The 23,561-nt window shown below is 50.5% G+C and overlaps 11 protein-coding genes across 11 annotated transcripts; 6 read left to right on the top strand and 5 right to left on the bottom strand.

Annotated features, from left to right (window-relative positions):
* Positions 1–160: 160 nt before the first annotated feature.
* On the bottom strand, positions 161–760 carry AtWU_01460 (uncharacterized protein; the record flags this gene model as incomplete). Its single annotated transcript, XM_035496574.1, has 3 exons — positions 161–241; positions 343–672; positions 746–760. The coding sequence occupies 3 exons, from the start codon at positions 758–760 to the stop codon at positions 161–163; spliced, it is 426 nt and encodes a 141-aa protein (XP_035352467.1).
* Positions 761–1,225: 465 nt separating this feature from the next.
* AtWU_01459 (ferric reductase family protein) lies at positions 1,226–3,304 on the bottom strand (the record flags this gene model as incomplete). Its single annotated transcript, XM_035496573.1, has 2 exons — positions 1,226–3,104; positions 3,150–3,304. The coding sequence occupies 2 exons, from the start codon at positions 3,302–3,304 to the stop codon at positions 1,226–1,228; spliced, it is 2,034 nt and encodes a 677-aa protein (XP_035352466.1).
* Positions 3,305–4,023: 719 nt separating this feature from the next.
* Positions 4,024–4,775, top strand: AtWU_01458 (copper transporter family protein; the record flags this gene model as incomplete). Its single annotated transcript, XM_035496572.1, has 2 exons — positions 4,024–4,601; positions 4,661–4,775. The coding sequence occupies 2 exons, from the start codon at positions 4,024–4,026 to the stop codon at positions 4,773–4,775; spliced, it is 693 nt and encodes a 230-aa protein (XP_035352465.1).
* Positions 4,776–5,185: 410 nt separating this feature from the next.
* Positions 5,186–6,882, bottom strand: AtWU_01457 (Gfo/Idh/MocA family protein; the record flags this gene model as incomplete). The annotated part of the gene is made up of 4 exons (XM_035496571.1): positions 5,186–5,331; positions 5,408–6,520; positions 6,585–6,718; positions 6,770–6,882. 4 exons carry the CDS (start codon positions 6,880–6,882, stop codon positions 5,186–5,188), a joined length of 1,506 nt encoding a protein of 501 aa, XP_035352464.1.
* A 1,064-nt stretch (positions 6,883–7,946) lies between these two features.
* AtWU_01456 (putative GPI anchored protein) lies at positions 7,947–8,690 on the top strand (the record flags this gene model as incomplete). The annotated part of the gene is made up of 2 exons (XM_035496570.1): positions 7,947–8,363; positions 8,415–8,690. The coding sequence occupies 2 exons, from the start codon at positions 7,947–7,949 to the stop codon at positions 8,688–8,690; spliced, it is 693 nt and encodes a 230-aa protein (XP_035352463.1).
* Positions 8,691–10,225: 1,535 nt separating this feature from the next.
* On the top strand, positions 10,226–11,274 carry AtWU_01455 (palmitoyl-(protein) hydrolase; the record flags this gene model as incomplete). Its single annotated transcript, XM_035496569.1, has 6 exons — positions 10,226–10,308; positions 10,372–10,383; positions 10,465–10,555; positions 10,617–10,670; positions 10,727–11,115; positions 11,172–11,274. The coding sequence occupies 6 exons, from the start codon at positions 10,226–10,228 to the stop codon at positions 11,272–11,274; spliced, it is 732 nt and encodes a 243-aa protein (XP_035352462.1).
* Positions 11,275–11,527: 253 nt separating this feature from the next.
* Positions 11,528–12,418, bottom strand: AtWU_01454 (DUF341 family oxidoreductase; the record flags this gene model as incomplete). Its single annotated transcript, XM_035496568.1, has 4 exons — positions 11,528–12,030; positions 12,116–12,196; positions 12,261–12,279; positions 12,377–12,418. The coding sequence occupies 4 exons, from the start codon at positions 12,416–12,418 to the stop codon at positions 11,528–11,530; spliced, it is 645 nt and encodes a 214-aa protein (XP_035352461.1).
* A 499-nt stretch (positions 12,419–12,917) lies between these two features.
* AtWU_01453 (putative short-chain dehydrogenase/reductase family protein) lies at positions 12,918–13,988 on the top strand (the record flags this gene model as incomplete). The annotated part of the gene is made up of 2 exons (XM_035496567.1): positions 12,918–13,086; positions 13,150–13,988. The coding sequence occupies 2 exons, from the start codon at positions 12,918–12,920 to the stop codon at positions 13,986–13,988; spliced, it is 1,008 nt and encodes a 335-aa protein (XP_035352460.1).
* Positions 13,989–15,182: 1,194 nt separating this feature from the next.
* On the top strand, positions 15,183–16,167 carry AtWU_01452 (nascent polypeptide-associated complex subunit family protein; the record flags this gene model as incomplete). The annotated part of the gene is made up of 4 exons (XM_035496566.1): positions 15,183–15,228; positions 15,550–15,554; positions 15,670–15,835; positions 15,920–16,167. The coding sequence occupies 4 exons, from the start codon at positions 15,183–15,185 to the stop codon at positions 16,165–16,167; spliced, it is 465 nt and encodes a 154-aa protein (XP_035352459.1).
* Positions 16,168–17,027: 860 nt separating this feature from the next.
* Positions 17,028–21,374, bottom strand: AtWU_01451 (Mtc5p; the record flags this gene model as incomplete). The annotated part of the gene is made up of 1 exon (XM_035496565.1): positions 17,028–21,374. One exon carries the CDS (start codon positions 21,372–21,374, stop codon positions 17,028–17,030), a length of 4,347 nt encoding a protein of 1,448 aa, XP_035352458.1.
* Positions 21,375–21,676: 302 nt separating this feature from the next.
* On the top strand, positions 21,677–22,804 carry AtWU_01450 (E2 ubiquitin-conjugating protein UBC13; the record flags this gene model as incomplete). Its single annotated transcript, XM_035496564.1, has 6 exons — positions 21,677–21,679; positions 22,081–22,097; positions 22,169–22,228; positions 22,291–22,379; positions 22,433–22,564; positions 22,629–22,804. The coding sequence occupies 6 exons, from the start codon at positions 21,677–21,679 to the stop codon at positions 22,802–22,804; spliced, it is 477 nt and encodes a 158-aa protein (XP_035352457.1).
* Between the last annotated feature and the right edge of the window lie 757 nt (positions 22,805–23,561).

The raw sequence follows: 23,561 nt of genomic DNA, 5'->3' as shown, positions 1-23,561 counted from the left end.
GTTCTATTCGGGCACGAGCTGGATCTCGAGGATTGTTTTAGCGAGTACTTTTAATGGAACGGATACGAAATGGGAGGGTTAAGAGAAAGGAGTTGTGTATGATACAGCTATGGTAGACCTGCATGAGTGCAGTATACTAGAATCAGAATAGTCAATCCCTTCACTCCAATTCCTGCACCATTTTGAGAATCTCCGACTCGTTATCCCCAATCACAGCCTGTCCTTTCGTCCAGTCGACTGTCTAAACCAGCAACCCGTTAGCATTCCCAATCCCAAAGTATGATCCCCAATCCATGACACCAACACAATCCCAACCATTCCAAAGAATTGGACTTGACTTACAATCGGACGAACAAAAGTCCCCTCCGGATCCGCCTTAAACTTCTTAACCGCATCCTCCGCATCCCTCGCCCCCCTCACCACCTCACCCACACCATACACCTTGCCAATCCCGGCTCCGCTCCCCGTGTTACTTCCAGATACATACTCGAGAATATTCCGCAACTGGTCGTTCGTCGGCGGCGCAGTGCTCACCTCCAGCTGGAATTCGCCGCGGGGGGTACCTGTCGTGCTTGCTGCTGTTGTGGATGCGCGTTGGAGGATGCTGAGGGCGGATTTGCTGCTGGAGAGGTTGGGGGCGTGGAAGAGGGTTATGGGGTCGAGGGTTTTTGCCTGTTTTTCCCGGGGGGGAGGAGATTAGTGAGGAGGGTTTGGGGATGGGATTGGGATTGGGATGGGGACGTACGAAGCGGAAGACCATTTTGGATGAGATTGAATTGATTTGAATTGGGTTGGATTGAATTGGGTATATGTTGGTAGGTAGGTTGTATGTGGTTGATGTTGATGTTGATATCGGTAGCAGGGGTCTGATGGAGATAATCGGAGTGGTTGGTGGTTGTGGTTGGGTAGGTCGGAGGTCTGGCTGATTACGTCATATGGGTTGACTCACTGGAGCTACGCCGCATGGAGTGTAGGGGAAGTGGTTTGTTGCCTGTTTGGGTGCCCGACTTTTTGAATTTCTTTTTATTTTTGGTTTGAGGGAGGTGATGTTTTCCTATTGATGGACAGGATGGAAAGGCTATTGCTTGATTATCGTACAGTATAGGGTTTTACTTAATCATGTTTAATGAAGAGGCATCTTGCTTAATGGTTTGATATCATTATTGTTAAAGTGGTTAGGGTATCATTTCATCTAAAACATATGCTATTTACTTGTTGCTGCGCACTACCACCCAAACTGCTCAACATGCAGGTATATTCCCTGCGCCCCCGTCCCCTTATGTACTGCTCGCTCATCGCTCAGACACACCACGCTGCGTCGCACGTCGTCGGACAACCCCCTCGGTCCACACACCACTACCGCGCTCTCGCCCTCTGCTTTCTCGAGGACCTTGCGGATGATCGTGCGCGCGTGCGGTCGACCAGACAGGACTGTAAGATTGGGCAGCGGTTTCTGCGTTGGCTTCGAGTCTGATCCTGTTGCAAGCTCGCTGGTAGACTGCGGTGCGGCATGCCCTGAGCATGTACAGGTTGTAGCGTCGATGGCATCTTCATCTTTGATGGGTGCTGTGCAGCAGCATGTTCCGTCTGGTTGACAGCCAGACTGCTCCACAGATTCTATGGCTACAGTGTCGGTCGCTGCTTTCTCCGCTTCGAGGGATTTCTCGTTCGCAGGTAAGCTTGTCTGCAGCTGGAACAACGACTGTTCCTGGGCGCAGAGCGTGTTCTGTGCCTGCTCTAGCTTCTCGTCACAAGTAATGTAGATGCTCATCTCGATTTCCCGAATGACGTCCGGATTGGCGAGCCGGACTTCCTCGACATCCCTAAGCACCTCTTGCAACTGACGGTCGAACCAGCTCAGCTGCGTGCGCGATTTGATCACCCAGACGAATCGGATCCGCTTCGTTGCTGCAAGCCGCGCTGTGCTTTCAGCCTTCCACTTGGCGACTATATCCCGCAGGCAAGGCACGGTGAATGTCGCCCCCATACCGCCGGCGAGTAGGATCACGCTGTCAAACTGCTTCAGAGGCCGCATTTGTCCATACGGTCCCTCGATGAAGACTGTGCGTGCCTGTTTCACAGCCACCTGGTCACTAGCCCCAAGCACCTGGTGGTTCTTCGATGCATATCGGAAAAAGCGTCGAGTGCCGCCCTTTTCTGCGCGCACGTACATCACCATCTTGTTGTCTTCTGGTATGGACGCAATGGTGAAGGGATGGCTCTGCAGAGGCACAATGGAGTGGCATGTGAGGAACACATGTTGACCCGGCTTCCACCCGACTCCGGGACTCTCAATCGCTATACGAGTTACATTGCCTGGCAATGGCGTGAAAGTCGCCCGGTTAGCCCAGAGGGCATGGCCCGGTCTCTTTGAACGATGGAAGATCGACAAATTCACATAGGTCGCCCACAAGTAGCGCGCCACCCGGTCAAAGACAAGAAAACCGATGGGAATCCACACCCACACCTTGACTTCTGCCGGTGCATGAAGCCACACGGCAACGGTGAAACCAACAAAAGTCACCAGATGCTGTAAAACAAAGAACTCGTACCCAAACCGTCGAATCGGTGCGGCGGACGTGATCACAATGAAGGTCAAAATAATCCATGCGGCGAAACCTCTCGTTGCCAGGGTGTAATTCTTCAGCTCGTAGACGATGTAGTTATAACGGCCCCAATCACGAAACCAAAAGCACATGTGGATTGTAGCGGTCAACCACAGCGTCCGCGCGATCCACCGATGGAACCAATTAAGACGCTCGTAGCTCATACCTACGAGCATGCCAATGAGGTTTTGCCTGCCTGCCAACAAGAAGATCAACGGCAGCTGGCAAATGGCAATGAAGCCAGTGCGGTAGCCCACATCTTCCCATTTCCACTGGTCCGCCGTGTCCAGCTTGTAGAAACAAAAGACGAGCACGACGATGAGGTTGGCCAGGATGATAGACACCGGGCCCAGCGGCGCAAAGTGATAGGAGTGGCCGCGGAATGACAAAGGGGGCAAGGTTGCATAGCTAGCTTCACGCACGATGGCCGTTAAGGTGGCATATGTACTGAAGAAGATAGACTTGGGCTTGGAGGGAGTCAAGGACGAGTCCTTTAGCCTGATGGAATGAGCATACGTTGTTTCGATAGACAATGGAGCTTACCTTTGGTAGGCGAGAAAGCGATTCAGGATATTAATGACCGTTCCAGCAGCGATGGCACTACCTACAACAGCCCAGTACATCTTCTGCAGGTAGAACAGACCAGGCACGCCATCTCCCATGGACATGTGGCCCATGCCAGACATGGACATGTCCATCTTGCAGGTATGTAGACTAGTATCCGGATTAGGGTATAAAGAAAGGGAGATCAGTATATACTAGAAATGAAAGGAATTGTATTCAAGCATGATGGTAGAAGAAATGCACGATGTACATATCGCGGGGAACGAAAGAGAAGGAAGCAAATGACAATTAGGCGAAAACGAGCGACTAAGGGCCCGAGATCGAACCCGATGCCAATACTGCCTATCTACTCTAGTCAGTCATATTGAGTATAATTGAGAGAAAATGAGAGGGAATAATAGTCAAAGCGACTCAGTGAGTAGTAATAATCTGCTCAATCCCCACCTGCTAATCCGGCCATGCTTTCGGACGGGCCTTGAGCTCTGCAGCTGCTGATTGGCTCCCGCAGCCAAAATGTGCTCAAATGCCGCCCAAATGTGCTCTAGCGCCATCGGCCGCTTACCTGGCGGGTCCGCGAGTTTTCAAGGTCCTTTAAAGATGCGGAAAATCACCGGATGTGACAGCCATGGCCCGCTTTTCTATGTCTTCATTAACATTTGATTCCTCTTTTCATTTTCTTCCTTTTCCCAATCCCGTCATATAAAGTATCTTGTACATAGGGCTGGTGCTTTGACATCTTTAAATATATCCATTTTCCCACATTCCAGTTCATACCTCCTACCCGAACCGTCCATACCAAACACCACCCTAATCCTACTTTACTCCACTCACACTACATCACGACTTACCAACAATGGACATGAGCTCAATGACCGGTATGGACATGGGAACCACCTCCACTACCATGTCCGGCATGTCAATGGCTACCTCCACCGCATCGTCCACAATGGACATGTCTATGGGCTCCTCCACCTCTACCTCCATGTCCATGCCCATGTCCACCTCTTCCTCCTCTTCTTCTTCTATGTCTATGTCCATGTCAATGGTCTTCATGAACGCCCACGACACCCCCCTCTTCTCCAACCAATGGACCCCGTCCTCCAGCGGCACCTACGCCGGCACCTGTATCTTCCTCATCGTCCTCGCCATCATCTCCCGCTGTTTGGCCGCCTTCAAAGCCCTCATGGAACGCCGCTGGCTCGACGCCCACGTCAACCGTCGCTACATCGCCGTCGCAGGGAAATCCACGGAAGCAGGTCGCATTGACGCTGATCCTGAATCCAAAGAAGCCAGTCTCATCACGGCCCAAGGTGTCGAGGAGAAAGTCAAAGTCATCCATAAAGCGGCCCGCGAACCTCTCCCTTGGCGATTCAGCACAGATCTCCCTCGCGCGCTGCTCTTTCTGGTCATCACCGGTGTTTCTTACCTACTGTATGTTCCCCTACCTCACCTCCACAAATATTGAACAAATACTAATACAACAATCACAGGATGTTGGCCGTCATGACCATGAACATCGGATACTTCTGCTCCGTCCTAGCCGGTGCCTTTCTGGGCGAACTTGCCGTGGGACGCTTCATCCAGTGGAACGAGCATGAACATTAGTCCTACCCACATACATGCATACATACATATTCATTTCCGGTTCCTCGAACATAACGACTTCTATTTCGCACGGTGTTCTCGGTTCGGGTGTTCGGTGCTGGCCTGGCGTTGCATTGCATTGCATTGCATTCATTTCATATTTCTGGGATAGCGAGTGTCACGCATGTGCACTGTTGGCTTTTTGGTTGTTTTCAGATACCACTCTTCGCTTACTGGTCTCTCGGATCTCTGCTCTGTGTCTCTTTTTTGCCCTGATACCATTACAGTCGACGGTGTGTGATTAGCTTAGACTTCAGTACATAGAGATAATGTCTGGGGAGGTTTTGGACTGTGTCGGCATAATAACATGGTTTCGGTCGAAAGACATCACATGCATGGGTATACTACATAATCCTTGTAGGCTTTGCAGGTTACAATGGACTATTGGCCTCACGCGGACGGAATCCAGACGTGGCGTGATCGGCTGTAGGTTGTCCCCCTCCTATTGGTGCGGACGGGACCACACGGACGGCGCGGGCAGGATCCATGCCACTAACCGCGAATGGCAATTGATACGCTGCGATGTCTTTTAGATTCATAGTGTTGATGCTATTCAAGTTGGAAATCCATTCGTAAAGATACTGACTACTTACTTTCTATCGACAATTTGTAGTAATACGCAGGCCTCAGACTATTGGTCCCCGGATCTCTATCAATTGCAACCTCAAAAGCACTGGTCGGCCGTGTCAGCAATCCCGCCTGAGCGTACGTATCGTCGATCGCCTCCATCTGCGCAATGCTCTCCTCACCGTCGATCCACACCCCGGAGCCCGCACGACCCTTGATCCGATTGACAAACTCTTCTAGTTGGCAGCGCCAGGTAGTCCACCATTCCTGATAGGTCTGCGCTCGCACATCGCCCGCTGGCCAGTTGTATGCTTTGGCATACTCCATCACATCCCACGTCTTCACAACCTCTTCCCCTCGGCGGAGAGTATGTGTATCGCAGATATCGATCCGGTGGTAGACCGTCGGAATGAGGTGATTCCACAACGTGATTTTCCTTCTGACAAAGTGGCGCACTTCATCGTTTAATCCATTAAGCAGCATCTCTCCTGTTCTTGCTTCAGTCTTGGGCCACCTGAACGACGGCAGGGAATGAGACCATGCCGCCGGGAGGAACGAGAACCCTCCTCCAAATAACAGATCACCCCTGATTTCTGCGGTCTTGTCACTGTCTGTAGCGTAGGTAGCTTTTATTGCCGCGTCAATCTGTGGCTCCGGCTGATATCCATCTGATGCAACAGGCAAGGGGCGATGCAGTGCTTCAATGGGATTGAGATGCTCCCCTCTACCCAGCACCTGCCGCACGCAGGAAAGGGGATACGTTGCTAGGTCCATGAGACAGCCACCTGACAAGCCATAGTGGAAGCGGATGTCGTCCATTTCCAAATACCCTTTGGGAAGATACTGCTGGGAATAGACATGCTCTACAGTCGCGCCCCAGGGAAGGTGATTAATCTGGTAGAGAAAAGCCTGCCAGGCTGGGTGAAATTGATAGTGGAAAGCTTCAAGAAGAACCGGGGCATTCGGCGCAGTCACTAAAGGATGTCTGAAGAGTGACCTTGCCTCGTCGGCATTCGAACAGGACGGCTTCTCAAGAAGAACATGCTTTCTTGCTTGTATGGAACGCAGGGCCCACTCAAAGTGTAGGGAATTCGGCAGAGCAATATAGACTGCGTCGATGGCTGGATCGCTCAGAAGTTCTGACACGTGCATTAAGACCCATCCATGCTCCGTCAAGTTCAAGCCAATTGTGGAGAATCTCACCTTGATAAGTATTATGGACGATCGGAATGCTGTACTTCTCGGCGTACTGACGGGCGCGCTCGGGATCTCGAGCAGCGACCGCTGCCACGATGACTTCCGGGTGCGACAAGGCGGGTAAAATTATCGCCAGGGGACTAGAGCAGACATAAATTAATAGCCTGCAAGTTAGTGCTTCATCAACTTACGCTATGGAGGATGCTCCAAGCAGTCCTATTCTGATGGCGTCATCCCTCTTCCTCGGGGTCGGCGAGCTAACTGCCGCATAGTAGAATCGCTTCAAGAAATCGAAAAACAACATACTGAATAATTGCTGGGGAATTGCTGGAGTCTAAGTAAATTTCTGTAAGACTATTTGATATGCAGTGTGGCAATGGCACGTAAAGGTAGCACGGACAACTCTGTTGTCTGAGGCGGGTGCTTCCCGCCATCAGTTGTTCTGGACTGCATTGCCAGACAGCAGGTGACTTCCGCATTTGAAGCTGTCCGTCTGTTTCTCTCATTTATTTATTTGGGAAGCTGCTGATGGCTCTCCTTCCAATCCTCACGGTATCAACATAGTGCTTTCCTAGAATGAGTGTATGGTGTCGAAACGCAATATTAATCATAGTTATCGAGTGCAACGGTATTCTTCATGTCAAACTCGCCAGATTATCTTGGGTCTAGAATCATGCAATCCTTCCTGTAGAGTCGAGACAGCCAAGTACGCGCGAAGGAACTGTTAGACAGATGAATTATCTAGATTTGACTCAGTGGAGGAAGTAAGATGTGCCTAGAAAGATGAGCGGGGTACCGTCCGTTCCTTGATTATCTAGTGCCCTCTAACTGACACTGAAACCATCTACTAGTAAGTTGACACCGTATAACCACATTAGTTCACAACATAGTCCCCCATGTCTTATATCCGAGGGTATAGACATGGGCTCAGGCACAATGGACAGGCTTGGCAATCCCCCACATGGCGGACTTGAACCGGGGAACTTCACCGGATTTGCCAGTCTTGAGAAGAAATGAGCACATTTCCTAACCCAATCAGCCCTAGTGCTGCTAGGACTCACTGCAGGGTCCCTGGAGCTCCAGCTTCTCAGTGGCACAAAACAATATCCAAGATTCATGTTACTAAGTAGTGATTAGTATCAGATCCATCGGCTTTGGTCTCTTCTTCGGGAATAATACTCGCTCATTCTGTAATTACCTCGCTTAACCCTGTACAATCCCGGTCCTGCCGTAGAATTTCATTATAATCAGCTCTTACCCGCTCAGAGCATGTCTTGCATAAGTATAAAACCATCGAGGGTCCCTGTGTAACATCTATCCCACGGCACCTTCGCTCTACAAACCGCCGATCACACAACCTTCACCATCATGAAGCTCCCTATTCTCTACCTGGCGTCTCTTGCGCCCTTGGTCGCCGCCCACTTCGAGCTCAAGTATCCTACCAGCCGTGATGGATCTGAAGAGCAGATGACTCAATTCCCCTGCGGCGGAGCTGCCCAGTCCAGCAATCGTACGCAGGTCTCTATTTCCGCCGGTTCTTTCCCCGTCGCATTGTCCATGGGTCATTCCCAGACTGCTGTCGAGGTTCTCCTGGCACTGGGTTCCGATCCTGGAACCAACTACAACATTACCCTTCATCAGACCTTTGAAATCCAAGGATTGGGTGCTTTCTGTCTTCCGCATATTAAGTTCGATGAATCCATCCTTGGCACCAACATCACCGATGGAATGAACGCAACTGTTCAGGTCCAGAGCAATGGTGATCCCACCGGAGGTCTCTACGCTGTATGTTGCCCTGTCAATCATTATGTGTGGGTAGATGCTAACCTCGCCCAGTGCGCCGACATCCAGTTTTCCTCCACCGTCTCCTACGAAGAACCGTCCTCCTGCTCGAACAACACCGGTGTGACTGCTGTGGCTTTCACTGGAGCTGCGGCCGAGCGCAACGCCAATGAATCCACTGCCTCTGGAGAAGCGCAGAGCAGCTCCTCTTCTAGCACCTCTTCGGGCAGCTCAAGCGCTGCTACCTCCACTGGTGGTGCTGTTGCTTTGGAGACTGCTGCGTGGGGTATGCTAGGCGCTGCGGTTGTCGGTGGAATGGCTCTGTTGTAAGAGTAGTCCAATGCACAACTGTCTATGTTGCATTAGGCGACTTGGTACACCAGAGGATAACCTTGGCTCGCACTCGCTTTGCCTTCTCATGATTATTCTTCTAGAGCTCAGGGTCTATCAGCATAACATTGTTTATTCGGACTTCTGGGATGTCCCTCACCGACAATCCAATGTCTATTACATCCTGTGGTGACACATCCTTGGTATGTGCTCAGGCTCATCATTCATGTATAGAAAGTTGGAGCCATGTTTTGTGGTCACTAGTACTTCTCAACCCGCGCTTGGCTATACATTCTCGGATTCCAAACTCATCTTGTTGCGGATGGAAGTGCACCATGCGTTTTATGATTAATGAATACCCATTGTAATTAGCGAGAATCAATCAAAATCCCGCAAAATCATAAGAATCTATTAGGAGTACATTGTATCGTTTTGTAATTGAACCTGCGTTCAATCATGCACATCCCAATAGTCAATATCTTCAATACTATCACGAAGTCTGATCAGATCATGCCCCGATTCTAGGATAGACACCTCTGCTGTTCTATTCTTTTCTTTGAGGAGGACCGCGTGCTTCAGGTTCTATGGAGATGTATTTGTATCGATCTTTCTTCAGAGTACAGGTGTACTGCTCTTACTTTCAGTCCCAATGATATGCAACTGGTACTGGGACTGACTTCATATACAGCCAGCGCTGATCTGGTGACTATCATATCACAGGATATACTTCCCCTTATCATTGAGCTACTTTCGAGAAAAACCTTGGCTGATAAATCAATGCAATCTCATTACGTAGGTAGAGAGGAAGGGTATGTCTTGCTTTGAAATATAAAAGTAACATACTGTTGGTAGCTATTGGATTTCAAGGTTACTGGAACTTAATTATCCTTATTGATCATTGCCGTATTGTTGCATAAATTTAGGATACTAGTAGAAATTGGTTACTTGGAGGTTGGTAACCGTTACTTACACTTGCATGATCACTTTTGAACAACTAAGACCTGATATAACCCAGTGTATTAGCTATTGGACAAATGGTTTCCTTGGAAGCTGATGGAATCATAAGCAAAGGGACACTGTTTGTTATATCCATTTCCAGTAAGTATTGAGTATTGAAGTGAAAACCATAGATGACCATGAACACCTTTCTTCACTTAAGTAATATATAAATTTATACTAACCATGTTTACTTACTGTAGTTGGGGATCCGGAGCAGCACTACACAGTACTTCAAGTCATCATCCACCTCTGGAACAATCTTCATAAGACTAATGCCAGCATAATGGAAACTCTGTTTATACCCAACAAAACAGACACATCCAACAGTAGCCGCCGTCAATAAACTGTTCGTGATCAACCATTCCATCATCGATAAGCAGCCAATCTCCGAAGGCGGTAGGGACAACATCCTCGGCAGAATCGCGGGGAGAGGCCGTCCGCTCGGCATAATCCATGGCTCTCTTCCACTGTTTCCATCCTTTAAACACGAACCTTTGTGTACGGTGTCTCATCTAACCAAGGGTGATAACTTCAAAATGGCTACACGCGCCCCCTTTATTGTTCCGGCGCTGAAGAAGCACACCGCGACGGTGATCATGGCCCACGGTTTGGGCGACAGGTTGGTCCCTAGCATACGGCGCTCTAAATGATGTACAACTGGCTAACGTTATTTTGTCAACAGTGGTGCTGGATGGTACGTAAATCGAGACTATTCCCTTCCGTTGACGACGGGAGCTACTCCTTCAACGAGACTCGAATAACTGAACCGAAATAGGATGGCTCTCGCCCAGAACTGGCGCCGCCGCGGCATGTTCGATGAAGTCGCCTTCATTTTCCCCAACGCCCCCATGATCCCTATCACAGTGGTATGCGATGGCCGTCACCTATGGAACTCTGGGAATACTGGACTGAGTTGACGGGTAATAGAACTTTGGAATGTCCATGCCGGGATGGTACGACATCTCCAAGCTGGGTCGTGACGTGAGTGGTGCTTCCACATCTATAATCCCGGGGTAAAGAGATTAATGGCTGTATAGTTGGATTTCGAAGAAGCCATCCGCCACCAGGACGAACCGGGCGTCCTCCGTTCCCGTGAATACTTCAACTCCCTCATCAAGGAGCAGATTGACAAGGGTATCAAGCCCTCCCGCATTGTCCTCGGAGGCTTCTCGCAAGGTGGAGCGATGTCCTTGTTTGCGGGTCTCACGAGCACGGAGAAGCTGGGTGGTGTATTCGGTCTTTCTTGCTACTTGTTGCTGCATGACCGGATCAAGAACTTCATCCCCGAGAACTGGCCGAACAAGCAGACGCCCTTCTTCATCGCACATGGCGAGGAGGACGAGGTGGTCAAGTTTGATTTCGGTAAGCAGTCGGCGAAGATGGTTAAGGAGTTGGGTGTCGAGGATGTCGAGTTCCATTCTTACTCGTGAGTGTTCTGTTTCCTTTGGTTCTTCTTGAAATGGCTTACTGATCTATGGGTAGTGATCTCGGCCACTCTGCCGATCCCGAGGAGATCGAAGATTTGACAAGGTTCCTTCAGAAGGCTATTCCTCCGGAGGAGGGTCAGTCGGCCGCCGGATTATGACTTGGTGACGGCAGATCCGTGCCTGCTGCACCATCTATAGGTGCTAGAATCACATACAGCATTTTCCTTGGCATCGTTATATGGAGAATTGCGGTTATGCTGTTGGGGATCATCTCGGGAAAGAAACGGGATGCGCCGATAAAGCAGGATTGAACATACAATTAGCTTGAATACATAATAGATCAAGATGCATGAAATGACGAAATCTAGTAACCATCTATTCATCGCTCGTAATCGAATATTCCACCCACATTTACTCTCCCCTCAAAGCCTTCTGAACCGCAGCCTCAATAGCAGCCACCATAGCATTAGTGTTCTCCACATCAAACGGCACCATATGCTTTGAGCCGTGATCATGGAAACTCATTTTACTCGGCTCACACAGCCTGGACAAATGCATGCTAGAGGGATACAGCTCATCCTGCTTTCCCACAATATTCGCCGTGGGGATCTTGACCGGATACTCGCCCTCAGCTGAAGTGTCAGGGATGATCTCATTCCCCGTGCTGTCAAACGGCGCAGCACCGCAGATAAACACGGCGACCTTGAACAGAGGCTCTTGATGCGTCTTTGCATGGTGTACAATCATAGCGCATGCCAGGGCAGCACCTTGCGAGAATCCCATGACGGCGTCGAAAGGACCCTCACGCTCGATGATATCGTAAACGTGCTTCATTGCGGGGGCGAGATATTCGCCCGGTGCCCGGTCACGAGGATAGTGGTTGTAGAAGGGGCCAGTAAAGAGGCCTTTTAGCTCTATTCAGAGTGTTAGCTAGCCATCACATGTCTCCAGATATACTCCGAATCTTTTCTTTGGTGTGGAGGGCGGGGGGAGATGTACGAGGCTCAACTTCGGCTTCCATGCAGCCATCGTAGTATTTAAACGTATGGCCATATTTACCGAGGTCGTAGGAGATTCCACCTGATTGCGATACAAGTTAGATTGGCAATCATGGGCCTGGCGGATTGGACTGTTGTTCAAGTACCGGATTGGATCTCGAAGATCTATTGTTTTTGTTCCAACGGTTAGATTTGGATGGCGGGGAAGCGGAGATAAGCCAAAGACAGAGAGAGCCCGCCAACAGGGAAGATGCTTGCTTACTTCGGCGTTGGTACCTGCGCCGTGGAGACAAAGGAAGCGCATTTTGGATGGTTGTCTTGTGAAGGGGGTTCTTTTTGTGTCACTTCTCTCTGAACAGATGTGATCCTGGGCAACAATTGCTGACAAGAGAAGAAGATGAGGAAATGTGTTGAATACTAAACTAGACTACGCCTTCCGACCGTCAGCTGAAGCACTGGCCTGCCACTATGCCACTAACGTAAGACGAACTCTCAGCCTTCTCCATCTACTCCTGGACTATCTCATCTGTCTCTGTATTTCTTCAGTCGTCATCCTGTCCAATCCAGACTATGCGTCCTTCTCGGCTATTTATAAGACAATTGCTCGTCCTACCCCCTACATGCAACATGTGAGATGTCACAGTTCACGGAGTTTCCATTCATCGAAATGATCTCCGGCACCGAGGGCGGCGCCCGTGCCCCCTTCGAAACTGGTCTTGCTATCCTCTCCCCACTGTGACTTGAGTGGTTCTGCGCCTCTACAGTCTACGTGGTTTTAATAGCATTACTGATACTCGCAATCAATGGCATCTGTCGTCAATTTCCTCTCAAATGTGCTCTCCCGCCCCGTGGAGTCCTACTGCAGCTTTGGTCCGACAGTGAGTGAAATCACCTTTGGACTGCTGGGGTACTCCTTCAATCCGGAGCGCGACATCAACGATCTATCAGGGAAGGTTGTTTTCGTCACTGGAGGTATGTCTTCTGCTACACACCTTGGGCTGTCTTTCTCAGTGCGCTAACTTCTGCTTGTCTCAGGCAATGCCGGTCTAGGGAAGGAAACTGTCCTCCAACTCGCTCGTCACCGCCCATCTCGCATCTACCTCGCTGCGCGGAATGCGACCAAAGCCGAAGACGCCATCGCTTCAGTCCGGGAGCAGGTCCCATCCGTCGATATCAGACACATAGCTCTCGACCTGTCCTCCTTCAAGTCGATCCGCGCCGCTGCCGAGCAGTTCACGTCAGAATGCGATCGCCTGGACCTCCTGGTTCTTAACGCCGGAATCATGAACTGCCCGCCCGCTCTGACAGAGGAAGGATTCGAGATTCAATTCGGGACAAATCATATCGGACATTTCCTACTCACCCAGCTACTACTGCCCACGCTGCAACGAACGGTTGAACTTTCCAGGGATGTCCGAGTAGTAACATTGGCCTCTGCCGCGAATGTCGCCGCGCCTCCCTACGATGTCATGACCTCTACGCCGGCTTTATTAGCCGACCACACATTGACCCGGTACAGTGCCTCGAAGGCAGCGAATATCCTTTTTGCGTCGGAGCTGGCTCGTCGCCATCCGGAGATTCTGTCTGTCGCGGTACATCCCGGCTCCGTCGTGAGCGACCTATGGGACTATACGATTAAGACCGGTGTCGTAGCCAAGTACACTATCGGTGCCATCCTTGCGTTCAGTCGGAGCATACGGAGCGGTGCACTCAATCAGCTCTGGGCCGCAGGGGCGAGAAGAGAACTGTTGACCAACGGGGCTTATTATGTTCCCATTGGGGTGCACGCCACGGGCAACCGGTACGCGAAGGACGTCGACATGGCACGGCGACTGTGGGTGTGGACTGAGCAGCAGATTGCAGAGAAATCGTAAACTTGTCCGGTTCCAGTGATGGTTTGGTCTACCCCCGCTGCACCTGTAGTTAGAGATGTCGACGGATATTCTTTTCAGGATATGCATCACCATCTTTTGGAGACAGCAGTGGTTGTTATATTTATATCAATTTCTTGATACCTATGGAATAACATGATGTGATTCCCGACTGTTCTTCAGGGTCCGGATCGCGGGGTTGAAGACGGGTAAACTCGCAGATTACCGGATTGGGTATGAGATGCCGGAAAGCGGGTGGTGAGCGTCAATCCGGGCGAAAGCCATTGGTGGCACAATCTTGTCCCAAGGTGCCAAACAACCTCGCAAGAAAAAGGGACCAACCTGCTGCCCATGGAAAGAAAGAAAAGAAAATCCCAATCCAATGTCCCTGCCAATTCCACTATACCTTGATGACATCTGAAATGTTGCTGATCTCCCCCCATCGATGCCAGTCTAGAAAGTCAGCAGCGGCCGCAATCGTTAGGGTTTAGCCGAGGAGCCTCCCTGTCCAGATTCCTCGTTTCGCCCACAACCAACTTCATCCAGCACGGCCACGAAGCGCCTTTCCCATGAAAATTGTAGTCCCATAGCCAAAAATGCACATAATATAACCCTATCATAAAGAACAATATCTTAAATTCTACTTAACGAGCTACACTGCGTAGAGAATAATATCATTGTCGTAGAAGTACTGAGAACGTAAAGTCGGCTTTTGCATGCTCTGCTCCCCACACAAACCCGTGCGAAGCGCATCATCGAACTTGAACTATCCTCATCTTCATCCTCCCACTTCACCTCCCTCCTCTTCTTCTCTCTCCAGCACCAAATACTCCCCCCCATCATCTCCTTTAGGTACGTATTATAACCCCCCATTATTCCTCCCTCTAGAACCCGTTTTTTCCCTCTGGACATTTCGAAATACTTTGTCGCTCTTCTCCCACTCAACGACGAGTCATCCCGCGAATCTTCTGTCCCGAATTTATTCGTTCCCAATTCCAATTCGATCCGGTCGCGCGAATTCGACGCTCAAAAACGCTCCGCTCCCCTCTTCTTTACGCGAGAATGACTCTGCACAATTTCCACAATACACACATTATACACTCAAAAATTAGGAAAGATCGATATCTGACGTCTTTGGATTTTTTAATCCTCCTCTTCACAGGTTGAAAGCACTCAAGCTTCAATACTCCCGTCAAAATGGATCAGGCAAAGTTGGCTAGAATGCAGCAGAGCGTGCGGATTGGTATGTACCACTTCTTTTCTCTTTAATTCCTTTCGTATATTTTGTTATTGCTCCGTTCGCATCCGATTTATAATCAATAATCATGGGAGGGATTATTGGTGGGGGGAAGAGCGAGAGAGCTATTTGGGGTGGTATTATGGGATCCCGATCCGATTCGATTCTGCAAGGAACGAAAGAGGAAAGAAGAGGAGGAGCAAATAGGCTCGCTCGGAAGCTCGGGATCATGTCGGATTGATTGATATTGTTGCGTGTTATTATTGTTTTTATACCAAGTTATCATGAGGAACAGCTAAAGCTAACATACCTTTCTCACTCTGACAGGGTACGTATAATGACACACACATTCGCATCCCACGAGACACACACATCACCACTCCCCAACCCGACCCAATCTACGAACCAGAACCCACGCAACGAAACTAACAACACAACAGAGGCAAGGGTACTCCCCGCCGCAAGGTCAAGAAGGTCCACAAGTCCTCCGGTGCCGACGACAAGAAGCTCCAGGCCACCCTGAAGAAGATGAACGTCCAGCCCATCCAGGCCATCGAGGAGGTTAACATGTTCAAGGAGGACGGAAACGTCATCCACTTTGGTGCTCCTAAGGGTATATCCATCCCCACCTCCTCTTGCCTTTTTACCCAACCTATCACATGAAGCAGAATACTGAAATATTTATGATGGCATATAGTCCACGCCTCCGTCCCCTCCAACACCTTCGCCCTCTACGGCAACGGCGAGGAGAAGGAACTCACCGAGCTCGTCCCCGGTATCCTGAACCAGCTTGGCCCCGACAGCCTTGCTTCCCTCCGCAAGCTCGCCGAGAGCTACCAGAACATGCAGAAGAACCAGGCCGGCGCTGACGGCAAGAAGGACGATGAGGAGGATGATATCCCCGATCTCGTTGAGGGCGAGAACTTCGAGAGCAACGTCGAGTAAATTTATTAAAAATTTATTTTTATCTCCCTTTTAACAACCATCAGCTTGAATTTTATTTGAGAGGAATTGATATCATCTTCGTTGCCACTTGACAACTTTTTTTTTCCCCTTCTTATTCGTTGTACGGACGGACCACTGTCGGTACATTATTCCGTTTACTGGATTGGATGGGATCCTAATATATCTAAAAGAGGAAGGATGAGGTGAATGAGGCTTGTGTGTGCTGCTCTTTTTTTTTGCCCTGTGGGTGTGCGCGCTGAGCAGATTCGTTTTTCTCTTCTTTTTCTTGCTTATGGTATTCAATATCCTTTTGGAGCTTGGAGCCGGAGCTGGAGCTGGGGCTGGGGCTTGAGCTTGAGCTTAGGATTGTTTGTCGGAAAGGAAGAGGTTAGTCGGCTTTTCTTACAATGAAAGCAATGATTATACTTTTCTCCATTTCTGGGGATATAAAGATGAGAGGGTTTTAAAGGAGGCCGTAACTTCCATGGTTCTTGTTGGGTCTGTGGAAGATAGTGTTACTATGCCATTTAGATGACTGGTCATGAAATTAGTTGGGGGGTTGTAATGCAGAGATACATAGTCCATGACCTATCTGTCCGTAATGGTTGGGCATTGTATCAATCGACGTAATGCTATTTAATACTAGGCTCATGACCTCGACATCTACTAGTAATCACACCTTCTATCATAATGGTAATAATATCAAACACACTCGCTTTTCATATGGTAAATAAAACACACCTCGCTGAACAAACAACAAAATCAATGGGTATTGGTATACATGAAGCATCATAATATGAAGGCCAAGAATAATCACAGACAGACAGCAAGCAAGCAACAGCAAAGACCTGAAGTAAAGCTCATCTACTCTCAACCTGATTCATCGACGACCTCTTCGGAACAAACGGCGCCGAAGTCGGCTTCGACTTCCTCCTCTCATCCTTAACCCGTAGTCCTCGACTCAAACCACCACCAAGACCCCGAGCAAGAGACGCAAACGGCGACGCAGCCTGCCAGTTCTCCAGATCCTCTTCGTGCTGGCCGACACTAGCCACGATTTCACTGCCGTGTTTCGAGGATCCGGATCCATCGGAGGGCTTGGCGCGGTGTCGGTGGAGGGAGGTGTCGCTGCCGTGGGTGCTCGGGGAGGTCGGGTTAAGTTTCCACGGGTTCGTGGGGATGTCTGGGTCGATGTAATCAGCGCATTTGCAGCCACAGCCGGTAGGGCAGAAGTGGTATTCTTCCTGGTCGGTGTCCGGTGCCATGGAGAACCAGCCTCGATGGCAGTCGAAGCAGCTGACGTGACCGCAGCCGAGACAGGGGATGAGCATGCCTTCGACGACTTCGCTGCAGATGACGCAGGGGAGTCGGAGAGGGAGAGGCTGTTTTGGTTTGCAGTGGGGGCAGGTGAGGGGAGGGGGTGTTATGCCCTTTATGTGGCTCTTGGGGATTGCTTCGGTGAGTGCTTTGGTTGCGAAGATGGAGTGCTGTAGGGCTTGGCCGCAGCTGATGCAGTGGCGTTGGATCTCGAGACCTTGGTTGTCGGTATCGGTAGGCGCGGCTGTTGAGCTGCGGCGCTTGGAGCTGGGGAGGGAGAATGAATCGTGGTGGCTTCTGTGGCGACGGTGTGTTGGCTCTTTGGTGGGATTGGGGGTCCCGCCGATCTTCAGCACTTCGCTACGTTGCACGGGTAGTCCCCATATAGAGAGCAGATGAGCGTATGCTGCGCGGTACGATCGGTATAGCCATTCTTTCTTGGGGTCGAGGAAAGTACTCTGCGATTGTCCGTTGCCCTCGAAAGCAGCTTGGTTCTTTAGGACTGCGCGAACCTTTGTCGACGGTTTGGCGGGAGTAGGTCGCTCGCTCTCCGTGTCAGAGTGGGTTTGTGACGTGAGCGCGGTGGAGGTAGTTAGATAGTCGGGAATGGCTGAGACTGGTTTCGCAGTAAAGGCACTCGTCACCCATACCCCTGGCCCTCCGACTGTGTTGGGGCTGCCGTTGGGATTGAAAACCTTCCGTGACAAGGCGGTTGCTGGAGGAGATGCTGACGAAGGACCAAATGTAAGAGAACGGGAAAGAGACGAGGCTAGAACAGAACCGATGCCGGAGCCGCTGCGTGGTTGTGATTGCTGGTCAGGCGAAGCAGCGATTGCTATGTTCTGGGTCCATGTCTTTCGGTCTGCTGCTAGGGGACCGGCTCGAGTGGCTAGAGGAGGGGTTGTTCCTGTGGAATATGGCGGCGTGGAATCGGGACGCCAGATCTCAGATGAAGAACGCCCAGAACTATGGGTAATGGGCGTTGCGTGGCTGTCCTTCGGTGTTGAAGCAAGCGGCACGGCCGTCTGCGGTTTGCTCTGCGTAACGGAGTTGGGGGAATACAAATCAAATGAAAATGCATGCTCCTCCATCCGCCTGGAAACGGCCCGACTGACATGAGCGTGTTCTTTGGACGCCTCGTCAATGTTGGCCTCGTGCAAAACACAAGATAGCATCGCGATCATTTGCACGTCGCCGATTTGTTCAAAATGTTCGAAGAGAGCAGGGAGCAGCCACTGACCGCCGAATGGATGGTCGCCCCATTGAATGACAGAATTCAGAAAGCCCTTGTGACGTTGGTCCTGGCTTCCCATGTCGTTACTCAGATCCACGGCGCTATCCTTCCTCTGAATGTACGGTCTATCCAGGGTGTCAAAACCGGACGAAAACATGGAGCTCTTGCAGTTGTGCAAGATAAGCCTGACAAGTCCCCAAATCCGAGCCAGCTCGTAATAACCGTGGTCGAGAGCTACAGCTGAATTATGCGCACAAACGTCCGTGACTTTGCCGCAGATACGATATTTGCTAGCCAGTTCCCGCTTGGCTGGTAGCAGATCACTGAAGTCGTGGATTGAGATGACATTTTGCGAGCCTTCAGATGATTTCGATGTCATCGCACCAACGGTCGACCTTTGGGAGTTATCTGTAGAGCGCGGACGATAGAGTCCCAGACTGCCACCACTCCGCCATGTCTGGGGCGTTGGAAACCGGTGCTGGAGCCCTGACAAGATACCCGAAGACCCGGAAGAGCTTGACGATTCGGCGTCCGAATCGTCGGAATATTCAGAAGCGCCATCGTCAGTGCTGGCCATTGTGACCGACGTCCGAGGCCCAGGTGAATTGGTCTGCAGACGACCAAAGCCTTCGAAGACTTTGTCCGCTCTGGATAACCTGGTCATTTCCTTAAACCCTAGGTTTTCAAGCCAATTGGACTTGTCTTTCCTAGATGGGAAGAAGCACACCAAGCGACCGTCGTTGGCCCATAGTGCACCGCATCCCTTGGCTACCGGGACCATGACATTGGCATTGACCGGTCGAAGCAGTTCAGAACTCATGCCTAGATCTTGGCTTTGGGACAAGCCGACCTCATCTTCATCACTGGACTCCTCACCCCCTAGTTGGCCGTTGATGGGAGACTTTACGGTTTCTGCCGTTTCCCCAAGAATCCATGCTATGCTTTCTTCCAAGGTACTCTCGCCCAAGAGGTAGCGAACGACCCCCTCAAGACATCCTCGTTTGTGAGCAAGGAAGGTCTCTGCAATCGTGCGAAGTTCAGCTATCAACTTGTCGGCAAGTTGGTCGGTGACAGCGGCAGTCTTCTGCACACTGAATGTTGGCATGGCATCTCGAGGGTAATCAACGGGGAATTTAATATCGACTTTCATGAAGATAGAGTCACCATCAGCACCCCATGGTCCGTGAAGGGATATAGTTGCCTTTCGTTGTCTGACATCGACCGATTCAAAAGCAACCTTGGTGAACTTTTCTCCGACATGGGTAATCTCATCGCCCAGGGTCTCGATATCCCATCCGGATATTTTCACGCCACGCATCCATGAAATAGGATTAGTATCCGTGCGAACGTTTGTCCGACCCTGCATACCGATCCTAGAATCGGCGTTGGCCCCGCTCTGCGTCCATGCGCGAGCGTATGGGACCGAGATTGTATTCATGCCGGGGTTACGAGACGTCTGAGGTGTGGAGCTCTGTCGAGTGGTGGGCGACAGCGAGTCCATATCTTCTTCCTCTTCATCGATAGGCGTATCCCGATATGACCTATACAGTGCGCCCTTGCGCGTGAGCTGCATATTGGAAACATAAGTCTTCCCTTTCTCAAAGCCAACCCTTTGCATAATATCCGGATCGACCCTGTGTAAGCGTAGTTCACGATCCGTGCCCCAAGACACCAGCTGGAACTCTCTATTATCAATACCATCCTCTATCTCCCCGCGTGCTCTCCACAGAAACTCTTTCACCTGGCCTTTGTGTCCTAGGAAGCTGTGTACCAGAGGAAGCTCATCATTCGAAGTAGAACCCTCCCCAGCTCTCCGGCTATATAAGTGGAGATCACTGTTTCCTCTTTGTGGCATGGCCAAGACACCCCATCCAAAAGGAGTATTCCTTGCTCGCCATACTGGAAACGGCGTCTTGATCACCTTCTCCGGTACCTCTGTGTCCACTGTGTAGTCCCAGAATTTGATCGTCTTGTCGAGAGAGCACGTTACAAGAGCCCCTGGCCGTACCCTGTTCCAGTCCAGCCCATAAATCTTCGTGTTGTGTGCCTCAATAGACTTGATCGGATACGCGCCCATCCGCTTGTCCCATATCCGCAAGAACTTGTCGTGAGAACTGGCAATAACGTTGGGGTCCTGTCGGTTCCATTTAACCTGTGTTGCTCCAGCAAGCCAGTCAGAGAATGAAATAGCGGGACGGGAGGGTGTCCGCAGATCCCAGCAGTGGACGAAGCTATCAACGGCACACGTCGCGAGCATATCTGCATGGTGTGCGGAGAAGTTGATGTCTGTTATGGCTCGAGAGTGGGCGTGCAGAACGTGCTCAATCGAGCTTGGCGAGGATTTCATGCCCAGGTTCCATACCAACGCCTTCTGGTTTGATGTGCTAACGACCCAATAGTCTCGGGCAGCGAACGGGGACCATTGAACGTCTGCAACCTCCCATGGTGTGTGGTGCGGAAGATACCTTGGCGGCGAATATGGCGAATCGAGATCGATGATGTGAAGACCTTCCTTGGAGGCTAGAACCACATCCCGTCCACAGGGCGAGATCGACATAGACCCAACAGGCTGCTCCACATGAAATGAGCTATCCTCCCCGAAAGTTGGACTCTCGAAGGCCGACGTGAGGGGCCTGGGCTCGCTTTGGTCCACCATGTTGGCGTCGCTGGCTCCGGGCGTGAAAGGCTCCTTGGTTTCTGTGCTACCTCTTGGCTGCTATCCACGCCTTGGAGAAACGTTCAAACGGACTCAGAATATCAGGAAGCACATTGGTGGAAAGATCGTTTGCGGTCATACACGGCGCTATCATATCGACCGCGTTTGTCATGGGCTTTTCATCAATTGCGTAGGAGGAACGGGTCTGTGGAATTGGCTGTGCGCATTGTGGAGGTCGTTACGGGGGGCGGTCGAACTTGGAATTCCAGAGGCGCATGTACCGTATCTTCGATAGGCCAATGATGGTGCGCTGTTGAAACAGTGGTTAATAAGATGAGCAGGGAGAAGAGATCACTACATCAATTGGAATCTTGCCTGGGGAATTGTAGATATCCGAACCAAGGGCCTCAGACAGCAGCTGTGGACTCCGCAAAGTCCGGGGTTGGCGAGTTGCTTCCCGGCCGCAGTCTCCGATTCTGCACACTTGGTTCCTCCAGCCTCCAGTGCCCATTACGGTAGGCGGTGTATGCGACCTGCGCAGCCCCTCTGTCGGTTACGTCGTTCCATATCGAATCGAACTCCAGCCATAGGAACATCCCAGGTGGCTGTTGCTTTCACTTCCCGCGATCATCGCTAGAGGCTGCTGTCAAGTTCCGCCTGCTCCAAAGCTACGTGGGAGAGGTATCCGCTGCTTTCCGACTGCTAGAAATCTGCAGGAGAGCCGTAAGCCCCACCTTGATCATAACCGTGAAATCGCGGGGTTGAACAGAACATTGAACGTTCCTATTTCACAGACTCGAAATGGCGTTGCCTAAGCGAATCATCAAGGAGACCGAGCGTCTCATGGCAGAGCCGTGAGTTATCCGGTTAACGAAAGAATCCTATCACAGTACAGATTGTTGACGCACGACTGCAGAGTTCCTGGCATCAACGCCGTACCTCACGAAGATAACCTGCGTTACTTCGATGTCTCCATTCACGGACCAGCACAGTCTCCATACGAAGGTAAATAGAGAAGCATACATAGGCTGTTTGTATGGCTGTTGACTTCTTTCAAGGTGGCATTTTCCGCCTCGAGCTGTTCTTGCCAGAGGACTACCCGATGACTCCGCCCAAGATTCGCTTTTTGACCAAGATCTACCATCCCAACATTGACCGCCTGGGGCGGATTTGCTTGGACGTCTTGAAGAGTATGCAATATTACACCTCAACGTTGGAAGGAGGATACAAGAACTTAGGCTAACGTGCGGCTAGATAACTGGTCTCCCGCTTTGCAAATTCGCACGATTCTTCTCTCCATCCAGGCTTTGCTGGGAGCCCCCAATCCTGATGACCCGCTTGCCAATGATGTTGCTCAGCGCTGGAAGGAGGACGAGCCAGCAGCGATACAGACTGCCAAGGAGTGGACTAGAACCCACGCGATGACTTAGATAAGAAAGGCGGAAAGGGCTCCACCCGCTAAACAAACTGTAGGAGCAGCAATGTTGTGATGTGACCATGAGCAAAAGTACTGCGACATTCTGCCTTCCTGGCATTTTTTAGGATAGGCCTCGATTCTCCGGGACCTTTCCTTTCATACAATGAGAAGGCATCCATAACCATCAACTCTGGTTCGTTTCCCCGCAAGTGCTCATGTATGGTGATAGAGCTGTGGCTCATTCCAGATGTGTGGTATAGGCATTTGCTTTGTTTCATCCGGCTGCGATCTGTTTTTCGATTTCGATCTTAGAGATTCATTCCATAGAATTGCAATATACCTGTAGCAGATCGTCGACTTTGGTTTAGTTCTACTGGCTCAACTGTCCTGGTGGTTTACTATGCACCTGGCTTGTAGTACACAATGATCCATGACTATCGATTTAGATACCGTAGCCTACCCAGTAACATGATATTGCTGGAAATATCTCTATCTTCCTGACCTTGAAGGCATCTAGATGTGAATAGTATGGTCCTAGAGAAAATCAGCTAGGATATTCACCATATTCATTACGGTACCAGAGTGAATGATCTCGAAGATTAACTCATACTAACACGTATTGCATAGCTTGGTTTTGCTTCCTTACGCTCCCTTACGCTCCTTCGTGCAGTTATTTTCAGGACCAGGAAGATACCGATTTTCTGACTGCCTGCCTTATTCTACCATCAAGCGGTAAAAGATAGTTATTCAACCAAGCACTTCAAGCAAGC

This window comes from Aspergillus tubingensis, assembly GCF_013340325.1.
Source record: "Aspergillus tubingensis WU-2223L DNA, scaffold_3, whole genome shotgun sequence".
Lineage (NCBI taxonomy): Eukaryota > Fungi > Ascomycota > Eurotiomycetes > Eurotiales > Aspergillaceae > Aspergillus > Aspergillus tubingensis.
Note: the sequence above shows the minus strand (reverse complement) of the source record. Positions and strands in the feature narration are given on the sequence as shown.